Below are 22,859 nucleotides of genomic sequence, written 5' to 3' on the forward strand. Positions count from 1 at the left end.
ACGAGTTGCGTTGACCTGAATGACCCCTGTGAGATCCCAGCGCTCTCGCCCTGTAGAGTCTCTAAGCGAGTGTTCAGCTTTACTTCACGTCACTCACTGTCATCAGTGTTCGCTGTGGGAGATCATCCGTCGCTCAGCTGCAGGAGTGCGTTCGGCGGGTCAGTGCTCGTTCTGTTACTCGCGTCACTCCAGACCTGTGCGAAACACACAAGATGAGCTTTTGAGAAAGGGTTTTGTTCATGCTCTGGAAGTCAATGGGGTCCAATGTTGTGTTTCCACTGAAGAAACAACGTGAGGGAGAGTACATTTTATAATTATAATTATTTATTTATTTTTTGAATATACTTAAATCTGACCCTGGATCACAAAACCAGTCTTATGTTGCACGGGTATATTTGTGGCAATAGCCAACAAAACATTGTATGGGTCAAAATTATAGATTTTTCTTTTATGCCCAAAATCATTATTTTTCTGCGTTTTTTTAAAGCAGTGGAACCGGTTTGAGGTGAACTATCTCATATGTAGACGAGCTGCACTGACACACTTTATTATGCAGATGTGTGACTTTGCCTCAGTGGAGGCTGTGATTGGATAACTGGAGTAACCAGCGGACCAATGGCGTCGCAGCGTCTCTAATGTTGGTTTGGTGTTTCTGAAACGCCGGAGTCGAAGTGTGTGGTCAGAATGATTGTGTGTAACTCCCTCCAGAAGCGTCTCACACACACGAGTGTGTTCCCGAACGCCAGAGAACACGACAGCGGTTACTGTGTTTCGTCTTCTCGACGGATCGATCATTAAACCACAGAAGAACGGCGTTAAACGAGTGTGTCCTGATCGAGATCTAATGCACATGTGCTTCATTCAAAACTTCTGTTCTGATCTGAGACAAGTGTGTGTGTTTGAGAGTGTCTGTGTGTGTGAGTGTGTGTTTCAGGCAAAATCGTGAATATTTTTTTTCTTCACACAGCAACATAAGAGTCACATGCTCAAGATTACTATAATACCAGCCCTGAGAGACACACACACACACACACACACACACAGACACACACACAGACAGTATGAAGGGTCTGTAATTCTGAACTGTTAATATGAGATTCAGCAGATTCTGACTCAACACTATGTTTATGACGATCTGAGTGTGTGAGAGTGTGAGAGTGTGAGTGTGTGTGTGTTTATGATGATCTGAGTGTGTGAGTGTGTGAGAGTGTGAGTGTGTGTGTGTTTATGATGATCTGTGTGTGTGAGTGTGTGAGAGTGTGAGTGTGTGTGTGTTTATGATGATCTGTGTGTGTGAGTGTGTGAGAGTGTGAGTGTGTGTGTGTTTATGATGATCTGTGTGTGTGAGTGTGTGAGAGTGTGAGTGTGTGTGTGTGTTTATGATGATCTGTGTGTGTGAGTGTGTGAGAGTGTGAGTGTGTGTGTGTTTATGATGATCTGTGTGTGTGAGTGTGTGAGAGTGTGAGTGTGTGTGTGTGTTTATGATGATCTGTGTGTGTGAGTGTGTGAGAGTGTGAGTGTGTGTGTGTTTATGATGATCTGTGTGTGTGAGTGTGTGAGAGTGTGAGTGTGTGTGTGTGTTTATGATGATCTGAGTGTGTGAGTGTGTGAGAGTGTGAGTGTGTGTGTGTTTATGATGATCTGTGTGTGTGAGTGTGTGAGAGTGTGAGTGTGTGTGTGTTTATGATGATCTGTGTGTGTGAGTGTGTGAGAGTGTGAGTGTGTGTGTGTGTTTATGATGATCTGTGTGTGTGAGTGTGTGAGAGTGTGAGTGTGTGTGTGTTTATGATGATCTGTGTGTGTGAGTGTGTGAGAGTGTGAGTGTGTGTGTGTTTATGATGATCTGTGTGTGTGAGTGTGTGAGAGTGTGAGTGTGTGTGTGTGTTTATGATGATCTGTGTGTGTGAGTGTGTGAGAGTGTGAGTGTGTGTGTGTTTATGATGATCTGTGTGTGTGAGTGTGTGAGAGTGTGAGTGTGTGTGTGTTTATGATGATCTGTGTGTGTGAGTGTGTGAGAGTGTGAGTGTGTGTGTGTGTTTATGATGATCTGTGTGTGTGAGTGTGTGAGAGTGTGAGTGTGTGTGTGTTTATGATGATCTGTGTGTGTGAGTGTGTGAGAGTGTGAGTGTGTGTGTGTTTATGATGATCTGTGTGTGTGAGTGTGTGAGAGTGTGAGTGTGTGTGTGTTTATGATGATCTGTGTGTGTGAGTGTGTGAGAGTGTGAGTGTGTGTGTGTGTTTATGATGATCTGTGTGTGTGAGTGTGTGAGAGTGTGAGTGTGTGTGTGTTTATGATGATCTGTGTGTGTGAGTGTGTGAGAGTGTGAGTGTGTGTGTGTTTATGATGATCTGTGTGTGTGAGTGTGTGAGAGTGTGAGTGTGTGTGTGTTTATGATGATCTGTGTGTGTGAGTGTGTGAGAGTGTGAGTGTGTGTGTGTTTATGATGATCTGTGTGTGTGAGTGTGTGAGAGTGTGAGTGTGTGTGTGTTTATGATGATCTGAGTGTGTGAGAGTGTGAGTGTGTGTGTGTGTTTATGATGATCTGTGTGTGTGAGTGTGTGAGAGTGTGAGTGTGTGTGTGTTTATGATGATCTGTGTGTGTGAGTGTGTGAGAGTGTGAGTGTGTGTGTGTTTATGATGATCTGAGTGTGAGTGTGTGAGAGTGTGAGTGTGTGTGTTTATGATGATCTGAGTGTGTGTGTGTTTATGATGATCTGAGTGTGAATGAGTGTGAGTGTGTGTGTGTGTGTGTTTATGATGATCTGAGTGTGAATGTGTGTGAGTGTGTGTGTGTGTGTTTATGATGATCTGAGTGTGAATGTGTGTGAGTGTGTGTGTGTGTGTTTATGATGATCTGAGTGTGAGTGTTTATGATGATCTGAGTGTGTGTGTGTTTATGATGATCTGAGTGTGAATGAGTGTGAGTGTGTGTGTGTTTATGATGATCTGAGTGTGTGTGTGTTTATGATGATCTGAGTGTGAATGAGTGTGAGTGTGTGTGTGTTTATGATGATCTGAGTGTGAATGTGTGTGAGTGTGTGTTTATGATGATCTGAGTGTGAATGTGTGTGAGTGTGTGTGTGTTTATGATGATCTGAGTGTGAGTGTGTGTGTTTATGATGATCTGAGTGTGAATGAGTGTGTGTGTGTTTATGATGATCTGAGTGTGTGTGTGTTTATGATGATCTGAGTGTGAATGAGTGTGTGTTTATGATGATCTGAGTGTGAATGAGTGTGAGTGTGTGTGTGTTTATGATGATCTGTGTGTGAGTGTGTGTGTGTGTGTGTGTGTTTATGATGATCTGAGTGTGAATGTGTGTGAGTGTGTGTGTTTATGATGATCTGAGTGAATGTGTGTGAGTGTGTTTATGATGATCTGAGTGTGAATGTGTGTGAGTGTGTGTGTGTTTATGATGATCTGAGTGTGAATGTGTGTGTGTGTGTGTGTGTGTGTGTGTGTGTGTTTATGATGATCTGAGTGTGAATATGTGTGTGTGTGTTTATGATGATCTGAGTGTGAGTGTGTGTGTGTTTATGATGATCTGAGTGTGTAGAAACTCCTTCAGTCACTGACGCTTTGAGAAACGCGAGAAACACTAATAATCATGAGAAGATTTCTCTGTTTGTGTTTGTCTGTAGTCACTCACGGTGTGTGTGTGTGTGTGGTGTGTGTGTGTGTGGTGTGTGTGTGTGTGGTGTGTCTAGTGTTTTGGGGGGGGGGCAGACAGGTGTATGAGGAGGAGCATCTGAGGGAGCGAGACCCTGGAGGAGATCAGACAGATATGGGGGGCGAGGTTGTGGATGGCCTTGAATGTAAACAGAAGGACTTTGATTGGGACTGGACCGGGATCCAGTGGAGCTGTTGGAGGACGGGAGTGAAGTGGTGGATGGAGGGGGTTATGATGCGGGCAGCTGAAGTTTATGGAGGGATTTGTGAGAGAGTTGCAGTAGTCCAGTCGGGAAGTGGCGAGACTGAGGACAAAGACGGCGGCGGGGGGTTAACGGAGGGGCGGAGGCAATCGATGGGGGGGGTTCTCTATAGTGAGAGCAAAACTGGCGGTTTTGGATAAGAAGATTTAGAGGTAGAGCTGGGTGTCATCAGCATAACAATGGAAGTGAATGTTGAATTTGCGGAAGATATTGCCGAAGGGAAGGAAGTAAATGATGAAAAGTAGGAGCCCAGCACAGAGCCCTGAGGCACACCTGAGGTGACGGAGGAGCCCTGAGGCACACCTGAGGTGACGGAGGAGCCCTGAGGCACACCTGAGGTGATGGAGGAGCCCTGAGGCACACCTGAGGTGACGGAGGAGCCCTGAGAGGCACACCTGAGGTGACGAAGGACCCTGAGAGGCACACCTGAGGTGACGGAGGAGCCCTGAGGCACACCTGAGGTGACGGAGGAGCCCTGAGAGGCACACCTGAGGTGACGGAGGAGCCCTGAGAGGCACACCTGAGGTGACGGAGGAGCCCTGAGAGGCACACCTGAGGTGACGGAGGAGCCCTGAGAGGCACACCTGAGGTGACGGAGGAGCCCTGAGAGGCCCATCTGAGGTGACGGAGGAGCCCTGAGGCACACCTGAGTTGACGGAGGACCCTGAGAGGCACACCTGAGGTGACGGAGGAGCCCTGAGGCACACCTGAGGTGACGGAGGCACACCTGAGGTGACGGAGGAGCCCTGAGGCCCACCTGAGGTGACGGAGGAGCCCTGAGGCCCACCTGAGGTGACGGAGGAGCCCTGAGAGGCACACCTGAGGTGACGGAGGAGCCCTGAGGCACACCTGAGGTGACGGAGGACCCTGAGGTGATGGAGGAGCCCTGAGGCACACCTGAGGTGACGGAGGACCCTGAGGTCATGGAGGAGCCCTGAGGCACACCTGAGGTGACGGAGGAGCCCTGAGGTGACGGAGGAGCCCTGAGAGGCACACCTGAGGTGACGGAGGAGCCCTGAGGCACACCTGAGGTGACGTAGGACCCTGAGGTGATGGAGGAGCCCTGAGGTGACGGAGGACCCTGAGAGGCACACCTGAGGTGACGGAGGAGCCCTGAGGCACACCTGAGGTGACGGAGGACCCTGAGGTGATGGAGGAGCCCTGAGGCACACCTGAGGTGACGGAGGAGAGACCGGATTTACAAGACTTGATCTGAATGAACTGAGGAAAGATGTGAACCAGTCTAGCGGAGTATAGGTGATGCCGATGGAGGATAACCTGTTGGGTGTCGAAGGCTGCACTCAGGTCGAGGAGGATGAGGATGGGGAGGAAGGCGTAGTCCGTAAAGACCTGCCATAAGGGAGGTCGTTGGAGATGCTGGAGTGGCGTACACCGGACTGGAGCTGTTCATACTGGTTGTTGTGGGATACGTGAGAATGGAGTTGAGAGGCAACTGTTTTATCAAGGATTTTTTAGATATAAGGTAGATTGGATAAAGGATGGAAGTTGTTGAAGTTGAAGGGATCGACACCAGGTTTTTTAATAGTGGATAAAAGTAGAAATGAGTTTTGTTTTTGTGTGTGTGTGGCTAGTGTTGTGTGTGTGTGTGTGTGTGTATGGCTGTTGTGTTTGTGCTGTGTAAAGGCAAGTGTTTTGACTAATTTGTTATCAGACACACACACACACAACACACACACACTCACTCTCTCTCTCTCTCTCTCTCTCTCTCTCTCTCTCTTTCTCACTCACACAAAATCACTCTCTCTCACTCTCACACACACACACACACAGAGCAGGAGCTTCACACACAGTCTAAACTCTCTCTCTTTCTCACACTCACTCACTTTCTCTCACACACACACACACACACACACACAGTATTCTCTCTCTCTCTCTCTCTCTCTCTCTCTCTCTCTCTCTCTCTCTCTGGTTGAGTTCAGATTTGAAGGTGAAGGACAGTCAGAGGATGTTTGACCCAGTTTCACAAAGTATTTTATCAGTAAATGAAAGCAGATTTCCTTCATATGAGAGTCAGTATCCATTATATAATGTGTGTGTAGGGTATCATCATTCCAACAGGAAAATAATCAAAGGAATAATTTCAATCACGCAATTTTTTTGTGAAAAGGTTTAGTTCACCCAAAAATGAAGATTCTGTCATTAATTACTCACCCATCCATCTTCTTCCGCTTATCCGGGGCCGGGTCGCGGGGGCAGCAGTCTAAGCAGAGATCCCCAGACTTCCCTCTCCCTAGACACTTCCTCCAGCTCTTCTGGGGGGACACCGAGGCGTTCCCAGGCCAGCCGGGAGGCAGTCTCTCCAGTCTGTCCTAGGTCTTCCCCGGGGTCTCCTCCCAGTGGGACGTGCCCGGAACACCTTCCCAGGAAGGCGTCCAGGAGGCATCCGGAACAGATGCCCGAGCCACCTCAGCTGACCCCTCTCGATGTGGAGGAGCAGCGGCTCTACTCTGAGCTCCTCCCGAGTGACCGAGCTTCTCACCCTATCTCTAAGGGATCGCCCAGCCACCCTGCGGAGAAAGCTCATTTCGGCCGCCTGTATCCGGGATCTTGTCCTTTCGGTCATGACCCAAAGCTCATGACCATAGGTGAGAGTAGGAACGTAGATTGACCGGTAAATCGAGAGCTTCGCCTTGCGGCTCAGCTCTTTCTTCACCATGACAGACCGGTACAGGGACCGCATTACTGCAGAAGCTGCACCGATCCGTCTGTCAATCTCCCGTTCCATCCTTCCCTCACTCGTGAACAAGACCCCAAGATACTTAAACTCCTCCACTTGAGGCAGGAACTCTCCACCAACCTGAAGTGGGCAAGCCACCCTTTTCCGACTGAGGACCATGGCCTCGGATTTGGAGTTGCTGATTCTCATCCCAGCCGCTTCACACTCAGCTGCAAACCGTCCCAGTGCATGCTGAAGGTCCTGGCTTGATGGAGCCAGCACAACAACATCATCCACAATAAGCAGAGATGGGATCATGTGGTCCCCAAACCTGACACCCTCCGGCCCCTGGCTGCGCCTAGAAATTCTGTCCATAAAAATCATGAACAGAACCGGCGACAAAGGGCAGCCCTGCCGGAGTCCAACACGCACCGGGAACAAGTCTGACTTACTGCTGGCAATACGAACCAAGCTCCTGCTTCGGTCGTACAGGGACCGGATAGCCCTTAGCAAAGGACCCCGGACCCCATACTCCCAGAGCACCCTCCACAGGCCGCCGCGAGGGACACAGTCGAATGCTTTCTCCAAATCCACAAAGCACATGTGGACTGGTTGGGCAAACTCCCATGAACCCTCCAGCACCCTGTAGAGGGTATAGAGCTGGTCCAGTGTTCCACGGCCTGGACGAAAACCACACTGTTCCTCCTGAATCCGAGGTTCTACTATCGGCCGGATTCTCCTCTCCAGTACCCTGGCATAGACTTTCCCAGGGAGGCTGAGAAGTGTGATCCCCCTGTAGTTGGAACACACCCTCCGGTCCTCCTTCTTAAAAAGAGGGACCACCACCCCGGTCTGCCATCCCAGAGGCACTGTCCCCGACCGCCACGCGATGCTGCAGAGGCGTGTCAGCCAAGACAGCCCCACAACATCCAGAGACTTGAGGTACTCAGGGCGGATCTCATCCACCCCCGGTGCCTTGCCACAGAGGAGTTTCTTGACTACCTCGGTGACTTCAGCTTGGGTGATAGACGAGTCCGCCTCCGAGCCCTCAGCCTCTGCTTCCTCAATGGAAGACGTGACAGCGGGATTGAGGAGATCCTCAAAGTATTCCTTCCACCGTCCAACGACATCCTCAGTCGAGGTCAACAGCCGCCCACCTCTACTGTAAACAGCGTTGGTAGAGCACTGCTTCCCCCTCCTGAGGCGCCGGACGGTTTGCCAGAATCTCTTCGAGGCCAGCCGATAGTCCTTCTCCATGGCCTCACCGAACTCCTCCCAGGCCTGAGTTTTTGCCTCCACAACCACCCGGGCTGCAGTCCACTTGGCCTGCCGGTACCTGTCAGCTGCCTCAGGAGTCCCACAAGCCAACCAGGCCCGATAGGACTCCTTCTTCAGCTTGACAGCATCCCTTACTTCCGGTGTCCACCACCGGGTTCGGGGATTGCCGCCTCGACAGGCACCCGGAGACCTTACGGCCACAGCTCCGAGCGGCCGCTTCGACAATGGAGGTGGAGAACATGGTCCACTCGGACTCAATATCTCCAGCCTCCCTCGGAATCCGGTCGAAGCTCTGCCGGAGGTGGGAGTTGAAGATCTCTCTGACAGGAGACTCGGCCAAACGTTTACTTTAAATTACTCACCAACACATTAATTACTCACCAACACTGCTCTGATTATTACATTAGCGGCGGATCTGACTGACACAGAAGAGAAGACATTGTTGAATAAAGTTATTTTTGTTTTGTTTGTTTGTTTTCAAAGTATTCTCGTCTGAAACTTGGAAATAATTTGTCGTTTTTATCCTATTGTTTACTATATTTATTCGCTTGCTCTGTGTCGTTGTGGGTTTTGGTTCTGTAGTCCTTGGCGAAGTGATATGGACATGTTATGCGGTAAAACCTGCCAGGAACTACTTTAGCCATGCGTTTCCCTGGAAATAACGGCACACCTTAGAACGTTCGTCAACTAATCAGAATCAAGCATTTAACAGCCCCGTAGTACAAGTTCAAATAAAGTTATGACAAAAACGTTGAATGAAAGGATTAGGACATTTTGATCTGAACCGATCTGAACAGAAGTGAGTGTGAATCATAGACAGTATAAGAGGTGTGAATCCGCTCCCAGACAGCAGGAGGCGCTCGCGGATCCACGGAACGGGCGTTTCCTCGGTAACAGCTGTTAAACACTGCTTTATTAGGCATTACATGGAGGTAAGATGAGAAGAAAATGCCATCAACACTTTTCTGAAGAGAGTCCTTGCCTTCAGAAATACATTCATATTCATTCATTCATCCATTCATTCATATGATTCCCCTCAGCACTCGGCTGTAAACCCTGACTGCGCCTGCGCGAGACTGACAGCGATTCTCGCCAGTGTTTAAATCGGCACAATCAATGAGAATTAAAATACAAAACCGTAATTCTAACCGCAGAGACTTTTGTCTTGGTTTATCGTCAGACCGGTAATAGTTAAATCTCTAATAGAAAGATCCAAAAACAGCATTTAGTTAAAATAGAATCGTTTGTAACATTATAAATGCCTTTACTGTCACTTTTGATCGATTTTTATATAGTATTTATTTCTTTAAAAATAATCTCACTGACTCAAAACTTTATATAGTTTCTATCTATCTATCTATCTATCTATCTATCTATATATATATATTTAAAATAAAAGGCTGAAATCACCATGAGTGCCGTTCTCAGACTGACGGCAGTTTCTGTGTGAATCACTGACCTCCAGTAGTGACCTCTGACCCCAACTTTGAACTTTCTTTAGAACTTTGTTCATTGGCGGTACAGAAAACGACACAGCAACTCTTCGGCATGATTGTCCCGTGTATTTCAATGAGCGCCAAGGCGATGTTTTCCCCCACGGGCTAAACTCACATCACGTGACGGGGCGTTCCCGGGGGCGTTCCCAGACCAACCGTCTGTATAAGTGTGTAAGTGTGTGATTAAGAGTGTTTAAGAGTATGTGTGTACGAGTAAGAGTGTATGTGTGTGAGTGTTTAAGAGAGTGTGTGTGAATAAGAGTGTATAAGAGTGTGTGAGTGTATAAGAGCGAGTGTATAATAGTGTGTGTGCGAGCAAGAGTGTATGTGTGTGTGAGAGTGTATAAGAGTGAGTGTATATGTGTGTTAGTGTATATATGTGTGAGTAAGAGTGTGTGTGTCGTGTGTGTGGTCTGTGTCCTCATGATGGTCTGAGGTGTGCTTATCTGATAACTCTGGTTATCTCTGTGTTTATGGCCGTGAGCTTCATATCAGGATTGTTCATCAGTGATGTAGAGCTGAAGCAGACGGTGTAAAGTGTAACAACATGTAACACACACACACACACACACACACACACACTGATGGAGTCATAGACCGTATCTGATCATGCATCTCGGTTTGCTTGTTCACACTGGGAGTCGTCTTGGATTCACTTCAGTTCAGCTCGAACAGTAAAGGTCACGGGGTCGTGAACGGAGTGTGTGTTACAGTGAGAGACTCTGGTTGGTTGTTTCTGTAAGATGTTATAAAGTGAAGGTTAGTATGATGGGTTTGTTTATATGGTGTAAACAGGTTTATGCTGATGTTGCAGTCAGTCTCTCTCTCTCTCTCACTCACTCACTCACTCACTCACTCACTCTCTCATACTCACTCACACTCTCTCATTCACTCTCACTCACTCACTCTCTCTCTCTCACTCTCTCATTCACTCTCACTCTCTCATTCACTCTCACTCTCTCATTCACTCTCACTCACTCTCATTCACTCACTCATTCACTCTCACTCACTCACTCACTCACTCTCACTCACTCACTCACTCTCTCATTCACTCTCACTCACTCTCTCATTCACTCTCACTCTCTCATTCACTCTCACTCTCTCATTCACTCTCACTCACTCTCTCATTCACTCTCACTCACTCTCTCATTCACTCTCACTCTCTCATTCACTCTCACTCTCTCATTCACTCTCACTCTCTCATTCACTCTCACTCACTCTCACTCACTCTCATTCACTCTCATTCACTCACTCATTCACTCTCACTCACTCACTCACTCTCTCATTCACTCTCACTCACTCTCTCATTCACTCTCATTCACTCACTCACTCACTCTCACTCGCTCACTCACTCACTCACTCTCTCATTCACTCTCTCATTCACTCTCACTCACTCTCTCATTCACTCTCATTCACTCACTCACTCACTCACTCTCATTCACTCTCACTCTCATTCACTCTCACTCACTCTCTCTCACTCTCTCATTCACTCTCATTCACTCACTCACTCACTCTCTCACTCACTCTCATTCACTCTCACTCACTGTCACTCACTCACTCTCTCTCACTCTCTCATTCACTCTCATTCACTCACTCACTCACTCTCACTCACTCTCTCATTCACTCTCATTCACTCACTCACTCACTCTCATTCACTTTCACTCTCTCATTCACTCTCACTCACTGTCACTCACTCTCTCTCACTCACTCACTCATTCACTCTTTCACTCTCATTCACTCACTCACTCACTCTCATTCACTCTCACTCACTCTCTCATTCACTCTCATTCACTCACTCACTCACTCTCTCACTCTCATTCACTCTCACTCTCTCATTCACTCACTCACTGTCACTCACTCTCACTCACTCACTCACTCACTCACTCTCTCATTCACTCTCACTCTCTCATTCACTCTCACTCACTCACTCACTCTCTCTCACTCTCTCATTCTCACTCACTCACTTACTCTCTCACTCTCTCTCTCTCGTTTTCTAATACTCTTGTCCTCCGTCAGAATCATTCATCACTCCTGTCTCGACCGCCTGCTGATTAACTGTGCTGAGAAACCCAGTGTAGCTCGCCCCTCTCTCTCTCTCTCTCTCTCTCTCTCTCTCGTTCGTGATGTTTCTGTACTCGCTGCTGCGTCAGAAAGATGAAGATGATGACGAGGAGTGTGAGGTAGACAGACAGCATCTCAATCTCTCTGTTTCTGACTTTCAGTGTTTCTGCTCGAGTGTGTGTGTGTAATCCTCTCGCTGGGAACAGGAGGAACTCTGGGAAATTTAATTAAAGATCCCTGCTGTTAAATCCTGTTGCCAGAGCTGTTTGAGATCGCTTTAAAGTTCCGTCGTCGTTTACTCGCCTTCGTCTTCTGCGAAATATAGAGGGTTTTTGAGAAATGAACATGTTTTTCTGTCAATGCATGAAGTCAATGGGGTCCAAAGTTGTTTGATTCCCAGCGTTCTTCAAAATGTTCCATACAGGTTTGGAAAGTCATGAGCGGGAGTCAGTGAGGGCAGGATCTTGCATTTCATTATAAATGCATGTTATTGAGATGTTTTTATGAACATAAAGCTTTGTTTTAGACAAAAGTGACTGTTGTGTGCACCAGTTTAGTTCTAATTTCTTGCAGAATTGCTAGTTTTTGCAGTAACAATAATAGAACGTTTGTTCAAAGTTATCTGGTCTTTAATAATGTTTTCAGAACGTTAGCACAAAAAAATGTATACTTTGTTCATGGAACATTTCTGAAACGTTTAGTTGGACGTTTAAATGTAACGGCTAGTTTTAGAACGTTAAAGTAACGTTAGAAGAACGGAATGTTCCCTTAATGTTCACATAATCAAAAGAAAAAACGTTTTTAAAACATTTGAAAAAACTGGACGTTTTGAACATTCAGAAATAACGTTTTCATAACAAAACCTTTCAGATCATATCTGTGAGTTTGCTGTAGATCTCGGATGAAGTGTGTTCGTGAGTCGTGGCTCTGGGTGTTTCTGGAGATCAGGTGTAATCTACTGTTTGTGTCATTACTGTAAACCTTATGATTAGTGTTTAACCGGTGTTCAGTTCTGAGGTAACTGGTAGTTTAGTGAGTTACAGCTTTACAGAAAATCATGATGTTAAAGTTTCTAATATGTGAAGGTCTTAAAGTCGCAGCTCTGAGCCGGACGCCTGCAGCCTCAGCTAGAGGAGGTCTGCTGCTATTATCTGAGGTTTTATGTGAGTAAAGGTGAAGGTGATGTGTAGGATCTGTAAACTTTCTAGCTCATAACGTGTCGTGGCGATGACAGACCTCATTACCGATGCGTCACATGATCAGAATGACATCATCAGATGTTCATACGGCTCATGTTCGAGAGTTTGAGCTTCTCACTGGAATGTTGAGCCTGAAGCCGACGGCCGAGACACACGATACTGTGTTTATTCTGCCGCTCTTCACTGCTAATGCGTCTCAGACCGCTAAAACACCAAACACTCACAACTCTCCAGTCTTTAATGGAGCATTGCACTGATTTATTTCAAGTAACTTGAGTTACGTAATCAGATTACTTTTTCAAGTAACTAGTAAAGTTCAATTAAGTAATGCAAGTTACTTTTTTTTTAATACATTTATTGACTGACAGCTCACCTGTCCTCATGTTGAGACAAATCGAAGTGCAGAGGCGTAGTGTGTGTGTGTGTGTGTGTGTGTGTGTGTAAACATGATGGTTATTGTAGTTCTAGACTAAATGTGTGCATTTACATTAGTACTTGCACAAAAAAGATGAAATATTCCTCAAAATGAATAAAATCAGTGAATGCAGAATCAGAATACTATGCAAACCTCCAATAACTAAATGTTAAATAAAACATGCATTTAATCTCACTTTATTGACCAATGTACTTGCTTCTGACCTTCGATGATTCAGTTTAAACCATAAGCAAAAATGACTATAGATTTTTTTTTTTTATTAGTAAAGTAAGTATTAAACTTTTTTTTCTCTTCCATCTTATTCTTCCGATGTCCAGAATAACAGCAGCTGAGAGGTTTAAGCGGCGCCCTCGAAAAAAATGAATCAGCCTAAACGTTTTACTTTTTATCATCCTAAAAAAACAGCCGTACTCATTCTATACACTAAAATGATAAGATAAGACAAATAAAATGAGTAATTTTAAATTTACAAAATGTATTCATAGCTCAGACAAAATCATTGGCTCTGATCTAAACTCCGCCTCTGGTTTATGTAAATAAGAACGTGGACGTTCATATAACTGCACATAATCAGGGCAGCAGTGTAAATGGCAAATTAACTTTACAGGTTAAAATCAATCAAACTGTTGTAAATCGTTCTGCCGTTCATGAAGAATGTCTTTCTCTTCAGCTGATATTCTGCTAGTGATTGTGTTATTGTTGGACTTGTGAAGTTCATGGCAATATTAATACATTTTATATAGATTTTTAAGGACATTTTTGTTACTTGTGGACAGCGTCCTTGATGTAATGACGTAGTTTGGCTTCTCTTTCACACCAAACACAAGCAGTGTGTGTTTCATTCAGCACGCACGAACAGAGGCCACGTTTTAACGTGTGCATGAAATGGATCTATTTTTGTAAAATACGTGAACAATTAATCCCGGCATGTTTAATGTTATTACTGGATCTTCTAGTGAAACGACAGTCTTCTCTTATTCTCCAATCATTTAGTCCGCTTAAACTCCGCCCCTTCCTTACATTCACATTCAGACCCGCCTCCGTTTTGAGTGACACGCCCACATCTCAACATCCAGCCAACAACCGACAGTTAGAACAAAGCCCCGCCCTGTTTTTGTTCTCAGTAATCCGTTACAGTCGCTCTACATCAAATTATCTGTTAAGTCACAACTTGAATATTAATATTTAACCCTTTAAATAAAGAAATGACTTCAGTAGCGTGTTAGCCTTGCAACTGCAGTGGAAAGTTCACTGATCTCCAGCACTGAAATTGTTGTTTTTGTGTGGCTGGACGTCAGTGCGATGTCTTGAGTGACGTGTCTGTGATCTCGCTTGTCTCCTGCAGTCCCAGAAGTCCTGGATCGAACACACTTTCACCAGGAGGGAATGTGTCTATATTCTGCCCGTGTCGAAGGACCCGCACAGGTGCGTCACACACACTCATACACCTGATCATGACCGGGTCAAACTTCAGTGGAAAATCACAGACTTACGAATCTAGAGACCAGTTGCTTAAACTATGAACTAGTCTATTTATATATACAGAACATATTACACGCAGTACACACACACACATATATATATTATGTAAACACAGACTTTTATTTTGGATGCGATTAATCGTTGCCCAGCACCAGTTTTTAAAGTCCTGCCAACCACTCTTTAGCTTTAGCTTTAGCTTTAGCTTTAGCAACAGCGTGACGTTCACAATCGAACATTTCTGAAAGTGTGAGCTGTGTTTTGCAGATGCCTCCCGGGATGCCAGATCTGCCAGCAACTGGTGCGGTGAGTGTCCTCACACATGACATGTAGACGCTTCACACACTCCGAGCGCGTGCTGATGTGTGTGTGTGTGTGTGTGTGTGTGTGTGTAGATGCTGCTGTGGGCGGCTGGTTCGACAGCATGTGGGCTTCACGGCCACACTGGCGGTGAAATACTCAGACGTGCGCGTGTCCGAGGGCGAGCCGGATCTGGAGCAGTGGAGCGTGGAGAAACACACGGAGGAGAGTCCCACTGATGCTTACGGAGTCATCAACTTCCAGGGCGGATCGCATTCATACAGAGCCAAGGTATGAACACTCTCACACTCTCACACTCACACACTCACTCACTCACTCACTCAATCACTGACACTCTCTCTCTCACTCACACACACACACACACACACTCACTCACTCACTCAATCACTGACACTCTCTCTCTCACTCACACACACACACACACACACACACACACACTCACTCACTCTCTCACACACACACTCTCACACACACACACTCACTCACTCACTCACTCACTCAATCACTGACACTCTCTCTCTCACTCACACACACACACACACTCACACACACACTCACTCAAACTCTCACTCAATCACTCACTCACTCTCTCACACACACTCACTCACTCACTCACTCACTCAAACTCTCACTCAATCACTCTCTCACACACACACACACACACACACACACTCACACTCACTCACACACACTCACTCTCTCACATACACACACACACACACACACTCACTCTCTCACATACACACACACACACACACACACACACACTCACTCACTCAAACTCTCACTCACTCACTCTCTCACACACACACACACACACACACACACACACACACACACACACTCACTCTCTCACATACACACACACTCACACACACACTCACTCAAACTCTCACTCAATCACTCACTCACTCTCTCACACACACACACACACACACACACACACACACTCACTCTCTCACATACACACACACTCACACACTCACTCACTCAAACTCTCACTCAATCACTCACTCACTCTCTCACACACACACACACACACACACACACACACACTCACTCTCTCACATACACACACACTCACACACACACTCACTCAAACTCTCACTCAATCACTCACTCACTCTCTCACATACACACACACTCACACACACACACACTCAAACTCTCACTCACTCACACTCTCTCACACACACACACACACACACACACACACACACACACACACACTGATTGTCGTGTCTCCGCAGTATCTGCGCCTGTCCTACGACTCGCGCCCCGAGGCCGTCCTGAGGCTCATGCTGAAGGAGTGGCAGATGGAGCTGCCGAAGATCGTCATCAGCGTTCACGGGGGAATCCAGAACTTCGACCTGCACCCGCGCATCAAACAGGTGGTGGGAAAAGGCCTGATCAAAGCTGCCGTCACCACCGGGGCCTGGATCCTGACCGGAGGGGTCAACACAGGTCTCACACACACACACACACACACACACACACACTGGGTTTCGCCGAGTTTGTTTACATTTACGACTTACAAATAAGGACAGCAATAGAAGCAATTAAACTAACAATAGGGCAACAATATGCAAGTGCTGTGACGAGTCCCAGTTAGTCCGGCAGGGAGCAGTCCAGCTGAAGGTCTGTGAAAGTGATTCTGTGTCTCTCTGGGATGATGCACCACGAGGCACTGTTCACCTGCAGAACACCAGCTTCTGGAGACACGTCGGTCTGAAGTAGTGAGTTTAGGTATAGAGGAGCAGAGCCAGTGGTTGTTCTGCAGGAAATCATCAGTGCAGGTTTATGAGGAGAGTGACGTGCGTCTCTTCGGCTTGATAAACACACTCTTGCTGCAGCATCTGGATCAGTTGCAGAGGTCTGACAGATGCTGGAAGGAGAGAGCATTACAATAGTCCCGTCTGGAGAGAACAAGAGCTTGGAGAAGGAGTTGTGTAGCTCCGATAGGATGGACCTGATCCTCCTAATGTTGTGTAAGGCAAATCTGCAGGACCGGCAGTTCTAGCAATGGGGTCTGTGAAGTTCAACTGATCATCAATCACATCTCCAAGGTTCCTGGCTGTCCATCCATACGGTTGTGTAAGATGAAACTAGCTGAATGGAGAAGTTGTGGTGTAGTGTTGGGTTAGCTGAGACACGAGCAGTTCTGTCTTCATAAAGTTTAGTTGATGGTGATGGTCCTTCATCCAGTAAGAAATGTCAGTCAGGCTGAGATGTGAGCAGCTCCTGTCGGATCATCCGGCTGGAATGAGAGGTAGAGCTGTGTGTCGTCAGTGTAACAGTGATGGGATAAACCATGTTCCTGAATGACAGACACTAGTGATGATGTAGATGTATACATATGTATATGTGTGTGTGTGTGTGTTTATATATATATATATGAGGCAGTCTATAGTTTTCTTTTAGTGCTTGAAATTAAAGGGATAGTTCACTTTGAAATAAAATGTTGGTATGTTTAAGCTTACCTCAAGGGCATCCAAGATGTAAGTGTCTTTGTTTCCACAGTAGTTTCAATTTTTATATTTTTAGGTCAAACCGTTCTTGTCTGTCAGTCGTATAATGCAGGTCTATGGTCACGGTCTCAGAGAGCAAGCACAGAGAAGTCCAAATTAAACAATTCCCCATCGTCCAAATTAAACAATTCCCCATCGTAAGTACACATTGATGGCCTAAGACACGAAACGAGCGGTCTGTGTGAGAAAACAGTATTTATATCGTTTTTACCTCTTATACACAACCACGTCACACACCAGGAAGCGCGCGCGCCCTCAGATCACTTGGACGTGGTAAAAAAGAGGTAAAAATGATATAAATACTGTTCGTTTTCTCACACAAACCGCTCGTTTCGTGTCTTAGGCCATCAGTGTGTACTTACGATGGGGAATTGTTTAATTTGGACTTCTCTGTGCTTGCTCTCTGAGACAGTGACCATAGACCTGCATTATACGACTGACAGACAAGAACGGTTTGACCTAAAAATATCAAAATTGAAACTACTGTGGAAACAAAGACACTTACATCTTGGATGCCCTTGAGGTAAGCTTAAACATACCAACATTTTATTTCAAAGTGAACTATCCCTTTAAGTTTATTTTTCTGACCCCATTGACAGATATTTGTTCTTTAAGCACAAACCCGCTTCATTTTAAGCAATTTTTCAGTAATTTTGCTTCTCCAGTAAATGTATTTTGATTTAAGAATGCTTTGATATTTGTGCTGGAAAACAAGGAAGAACATTGTTTACAATTGGTTTCACTGATCAACCTTATAAAACACAAGATACTAGCAAAACTAATGGTCGACTCCAAAACTTTTTTGTCAGCTGAAAACATTTTAATATGTCACTCTCACACTCACACTCATACACACACACACACACACACTCGCTCTCTCAAACACACACTCTCATTCACACACACTTGCTCTCTCACACACACATTCAGAGCAGGGCAGACTCAGTTGAGTGACGCTTCTGAAGCCAGACTGGTTGTTGTGTGTAAGAAAGATAGAGACTTGGTTGAAAACGACTCGTTCAAGTATTTTAGCAATGATTGGAAGAAGGGATAAGTCTGTAGTTTTATAAAAGTGCTGGATTTAGAGTGGGTTTCTTAAGCTGTGTGTGTGTGTGTGTGTGTGTGTGTGTGTGTGTGTGTGTTTGTTCACAGCAGCAGTTACAGGATTAACTCTCATCATAATGACAGTCATTTGAGTTTAAAGATCAGGTCGAAGTGCTTTATTAGTGTTTACATACACACAGCGTCTCTAAACACACACACACACACACGCGCTGCAGTGAGAGGTCACGACCCCTCGAGGGTCACTGTAACTGCTGTGTGTTTTTCGCTGTGTTTTCCAGGTGTGGCCAAACATGTGGGTGATGCTCTGAAGGAACATCTTTCCAGATCAGCGCGTAAGATCTGCACTGTGGGAATCGCTCCCTGGGGAGTGATCGAAAACAGGAACGACCTCATCGGACGAGACGTGAGACTCACTCACACACACACACACACACACACACTCACACTCACACTCACTTACTTATGAGTCTTATGACTGACCTATGTATCTCACTGAACACAGAACCAAGAGAGAAAAATAAAGAAATTGAAACCTGTATTCAGGACTGTTTTGATTTGATGACATGTAATATCAGGACATTCATACACTGAGTTGAAGTGATGATTTTCATTAGATACTTTTTTTTGTGTTTGGGAACACTGTATCTTTTTAATTCATCAAGGATGCATTAAAATGTTAAAAAGTGACAGTAAAGACATTTATAATGTTACAAAAGACTCTTAATTCAAAATACATGCTGTTCTTTAGAACCCATTCATCAAAGAATCCTGAGAAATTAAATATATCATGATTTCGACCAAAACATGAACTGTTTTCAACACTGATAATAATCATAAATGTTTCTTGAGCATCAAATCATCATATTAGAGTGATTTCTGAAGGATCATGTGACACTGAAGACTGGAGTAATGATGCTGAAAGTTCAGCTTTGATCACAGGAATAAATTACACTTTACTGTATATTCACATAGAGAACAGCTGATTTACATCATATTTCATATTTCACTGTTTTACTGTATTTTTGATCAAATAAATCAGCAGCAGAATCATGAATCAGCTCAAGACTTGTCCTCTTGTGTGTGTGTGTGTGTGTGTGTGTGTGTGTGTAGGTGGTAGCGCCGTATCAAACCCTGCTGAATCCTCTCAGTAAACTCAACGTGCTCAATAACTTCCACTCTCACTTCATCCTGGTGGATGATGGGACCGTCGGGAAATATGGAGCTGAAGTCAAACTCAGGAGAGAGCTGGAGAAACACATTAACCTGCAGAGAATACACGCACGTGAGACACACACACACACGCGCTCACAAACTCTCAAGCTCACACACACACACACACACACACATGATCTCTCACACGCTTACATTCTCACACTCACATTCACACGCTCTCTCACACACACACATGCTCTCTCACACGCTTACATTCTCTCACACACACACACACACACACACACACACACACACATGATCTCTCACACGCTTACATTCTCACACTCATGCTCACACTCACATTCACACGCTCTCTCACACACACACATGCTCTCTCACACGCTTACATTCTCTCACACACACACACACACACACACACACACACACACACACATGATCTCTCACACGCTTACATTCTCACACTCATGCTCACACTCACATTCACACGCTCTCTCACACACACACATGCTCTCTCACACGCTTACATTCTCTCACACACACACACACACACACGATCTCTCACACGCTTACATTCTCTCACACACACACACACACACACACACGATCTCTCACACGCTTACATTCTCACACTCACGCTCACACTCACATTCACACGCTCTCTCACACGCTTACATTCTCTCTCACACACACACACACACACACACACATGATCTCTCACACGCTTACATTCTCACACTCACGCTCACACTCACATTCACACGCTCTCTCACACGCTTACATTCTCTCACACACACACACACACACACACACACACACACACACACGATCTCTCACACGCTTACATTCTCACACTCACGCTCACACTCACATTCACACGCTCTCTCACACGCTTACATTCTCTCACACACACACACACACACGATCTCTCACACGCTTACATTCTCACACTCACGCTCACACTCACATTCACACACACATGATCTCTCACACGCTTACATTCTCACACTCACGCTCACACTCACATTCACACGCTCTCTCACACACACACATGCTCTCTCACACGCTTACATTCTCTCTCACACACACACACACACACACACACACACACATGATCTCTCACACGCTTACATTCTCACACTCACGCTCACACTCACACACACACATGCTCTCTCACACGCTTACATTCTCTCACACACACACACACACACACACACACACACACATGATCTCTCACACGCTTACATTCTCACACTCACGCTCACACTCACATTCACACGCTCTCTCACACACACACATGCTCTCTCACACGCTTACATTCTCTCTCACACACACACACACACACACACACACACACACACATGATCTCTCACACGCTTACATTCTCACACTCACGCTCACACTCACATTCACACGCTCTCTCACACGCTTACATTCTCTCACACACACACACACACACACACACACACGCTCTCTCACACGCTTACATTCTCTCACACACACACACACACACACACACATGATCTCTCACACGCTTACATTCTCACACTCACGCTCACACTCACATTCACACGCTCTCTCACACACACACACACACACATGATCTCTCACACGCTTACATTCTCACACTCACATTCACACGCTCTCTCACACACACACATGCTCTCTCACACGCTTACATTCTCTCACACACACACACACACACACACACACACACATGATCTCTCACACGCTTACATTCTCACACTCACGCTCACACTCACATTCACACGCTCTCTCACACACACACACACACACACACATGATCTCTCACACGCTTACATTCTCTCTCACACACACACACACACACACACACACACACACATGATCTCTCACACGCTTACATTCTCACACTCACGCTCACACTCACATTCACACGCTCTCTCACACACACACACACACACATGATCTCTCACACGCTTACATTCTCACACTCACATTCACACGCTCTCTCACACACACACATGCTCTCTCACACGCTTACATTCTCTCACACACACACACACACACACACACACACATGATCTCTCACACGCTTACATTCTCACACTCACACTCACATTCACACGCTCTCTCACACACACACATGCTCTCTCACACGCTTACATTCTCTCTCACACACACACACACACACACACACACACACACATGATCTCTCACACGCTTACATTCTCACACTCACGCTCACACTCACATTCACACGCTCTCTCACACACACACACACACACATGATCTCTCACACGCTTACATTCTCACACTCACATTCACACGCTCTCTCACACACACACATGATCTCTCACACGCTTACATTCTCACACTCACACTCACATTCACACGCTCTCTCACACACACACATGCTCTCTCACACGCTTACATTCTCTCTCACACACACACACACACACACACACACACACACATGCTCTCTCACACGCTTACATTCTCTCACACACACACACACACACACACACACACACACATGATCTCTCACACGCTTACATTCTCACACTCACGCTCACACTCACATTCACACGCTCTCTCACACACACACATGCTCTCTCACACGCTTACATTCTCTCACACACACACACACACACACACACACACACACACACACACATGATCTCTCACACGCTTACATTCTCACACTCACGCTCACACTCACATTCACACGCTCTCTCACACGCTTACATTCTCTCACACACACACACACACACACACACACACATGCTCTCTCACACGCTTACATTCTCTCACACACACACACACACACACACACACACACGCTCTCTCACACGCTTACATTCTCTCACACACACACACACACACACACACACATGATCTCTCACACGCTTACATTCTCACACTCACGCTCACACTCACATTCACACGCTCTCTCACACACACACACACACACATGATCTCTCACACGCTTACATTCTCACACTCACATTCACACGCTCTCTCACACACACACATGCTCTCTCACACGCTTACATTCTCTCACACACACACACACACACACACACACACACACATGATCTCTCACACGCTTACATTCTCACACTCACGCTCACACTCACATTCACACGCTCTCTCACACACACACATGCTCTCTCACACGCTTACATTCTCTCACACACACACACACACACACACACACACACACACACACACACATG

At 45.9% G+C, this 22,859-nt stretch overlaps 1 protein-coding gene across 1 annotated transcript in view; it reads left to right on the forward strand.

Moving 5' to 3' along the window:
* The window catches only part of trpm7 (transient receptor potential cation channel, subfamily M, member 7), a 61,140-nt gene that overhangs the window by 1,895 nt on the left and 36,386 nt on the right, over positions 1-22,859 (forward strand). Inside the window, exons 2-7 of the mRNA XM_084124189.1 lie at positions 14,424-14,503; positions 14,825-14,863; positions 14,953-15,148; positions 16,129-16,342; positions 18,750-18,874; positions 19,582-19,753. Coding sequence (XP_083980315.1) covers positions 14,424-14,503; positions 14,825-14,863; positions 14,953-15,148; positions 16,129-16,342; positions 18,750-18,874; positions 19,582-19,753 — 826 coding nt within the window. The remainder of the gene's footprint in view (positions 1-14,423; positions 14,504-14,824; positions 14,864-14,952; positions 15,149-16,128; positions 16,343-18,749; positions 18,875-19,581; positions 19,754-22,859) is intronic.

The sequence above is a fragment of the Abramis brama genome (assembly GCF_963993115.1).
Source record: "Abramis brama genome assembly, chromosome: 9".
NCBI classification, from domain to species: Eukaryota; Metazoa; Chordata; class Actinopteri; order Cypriniformes; family Leuciscidae; genus Abramis; species Abramis brama.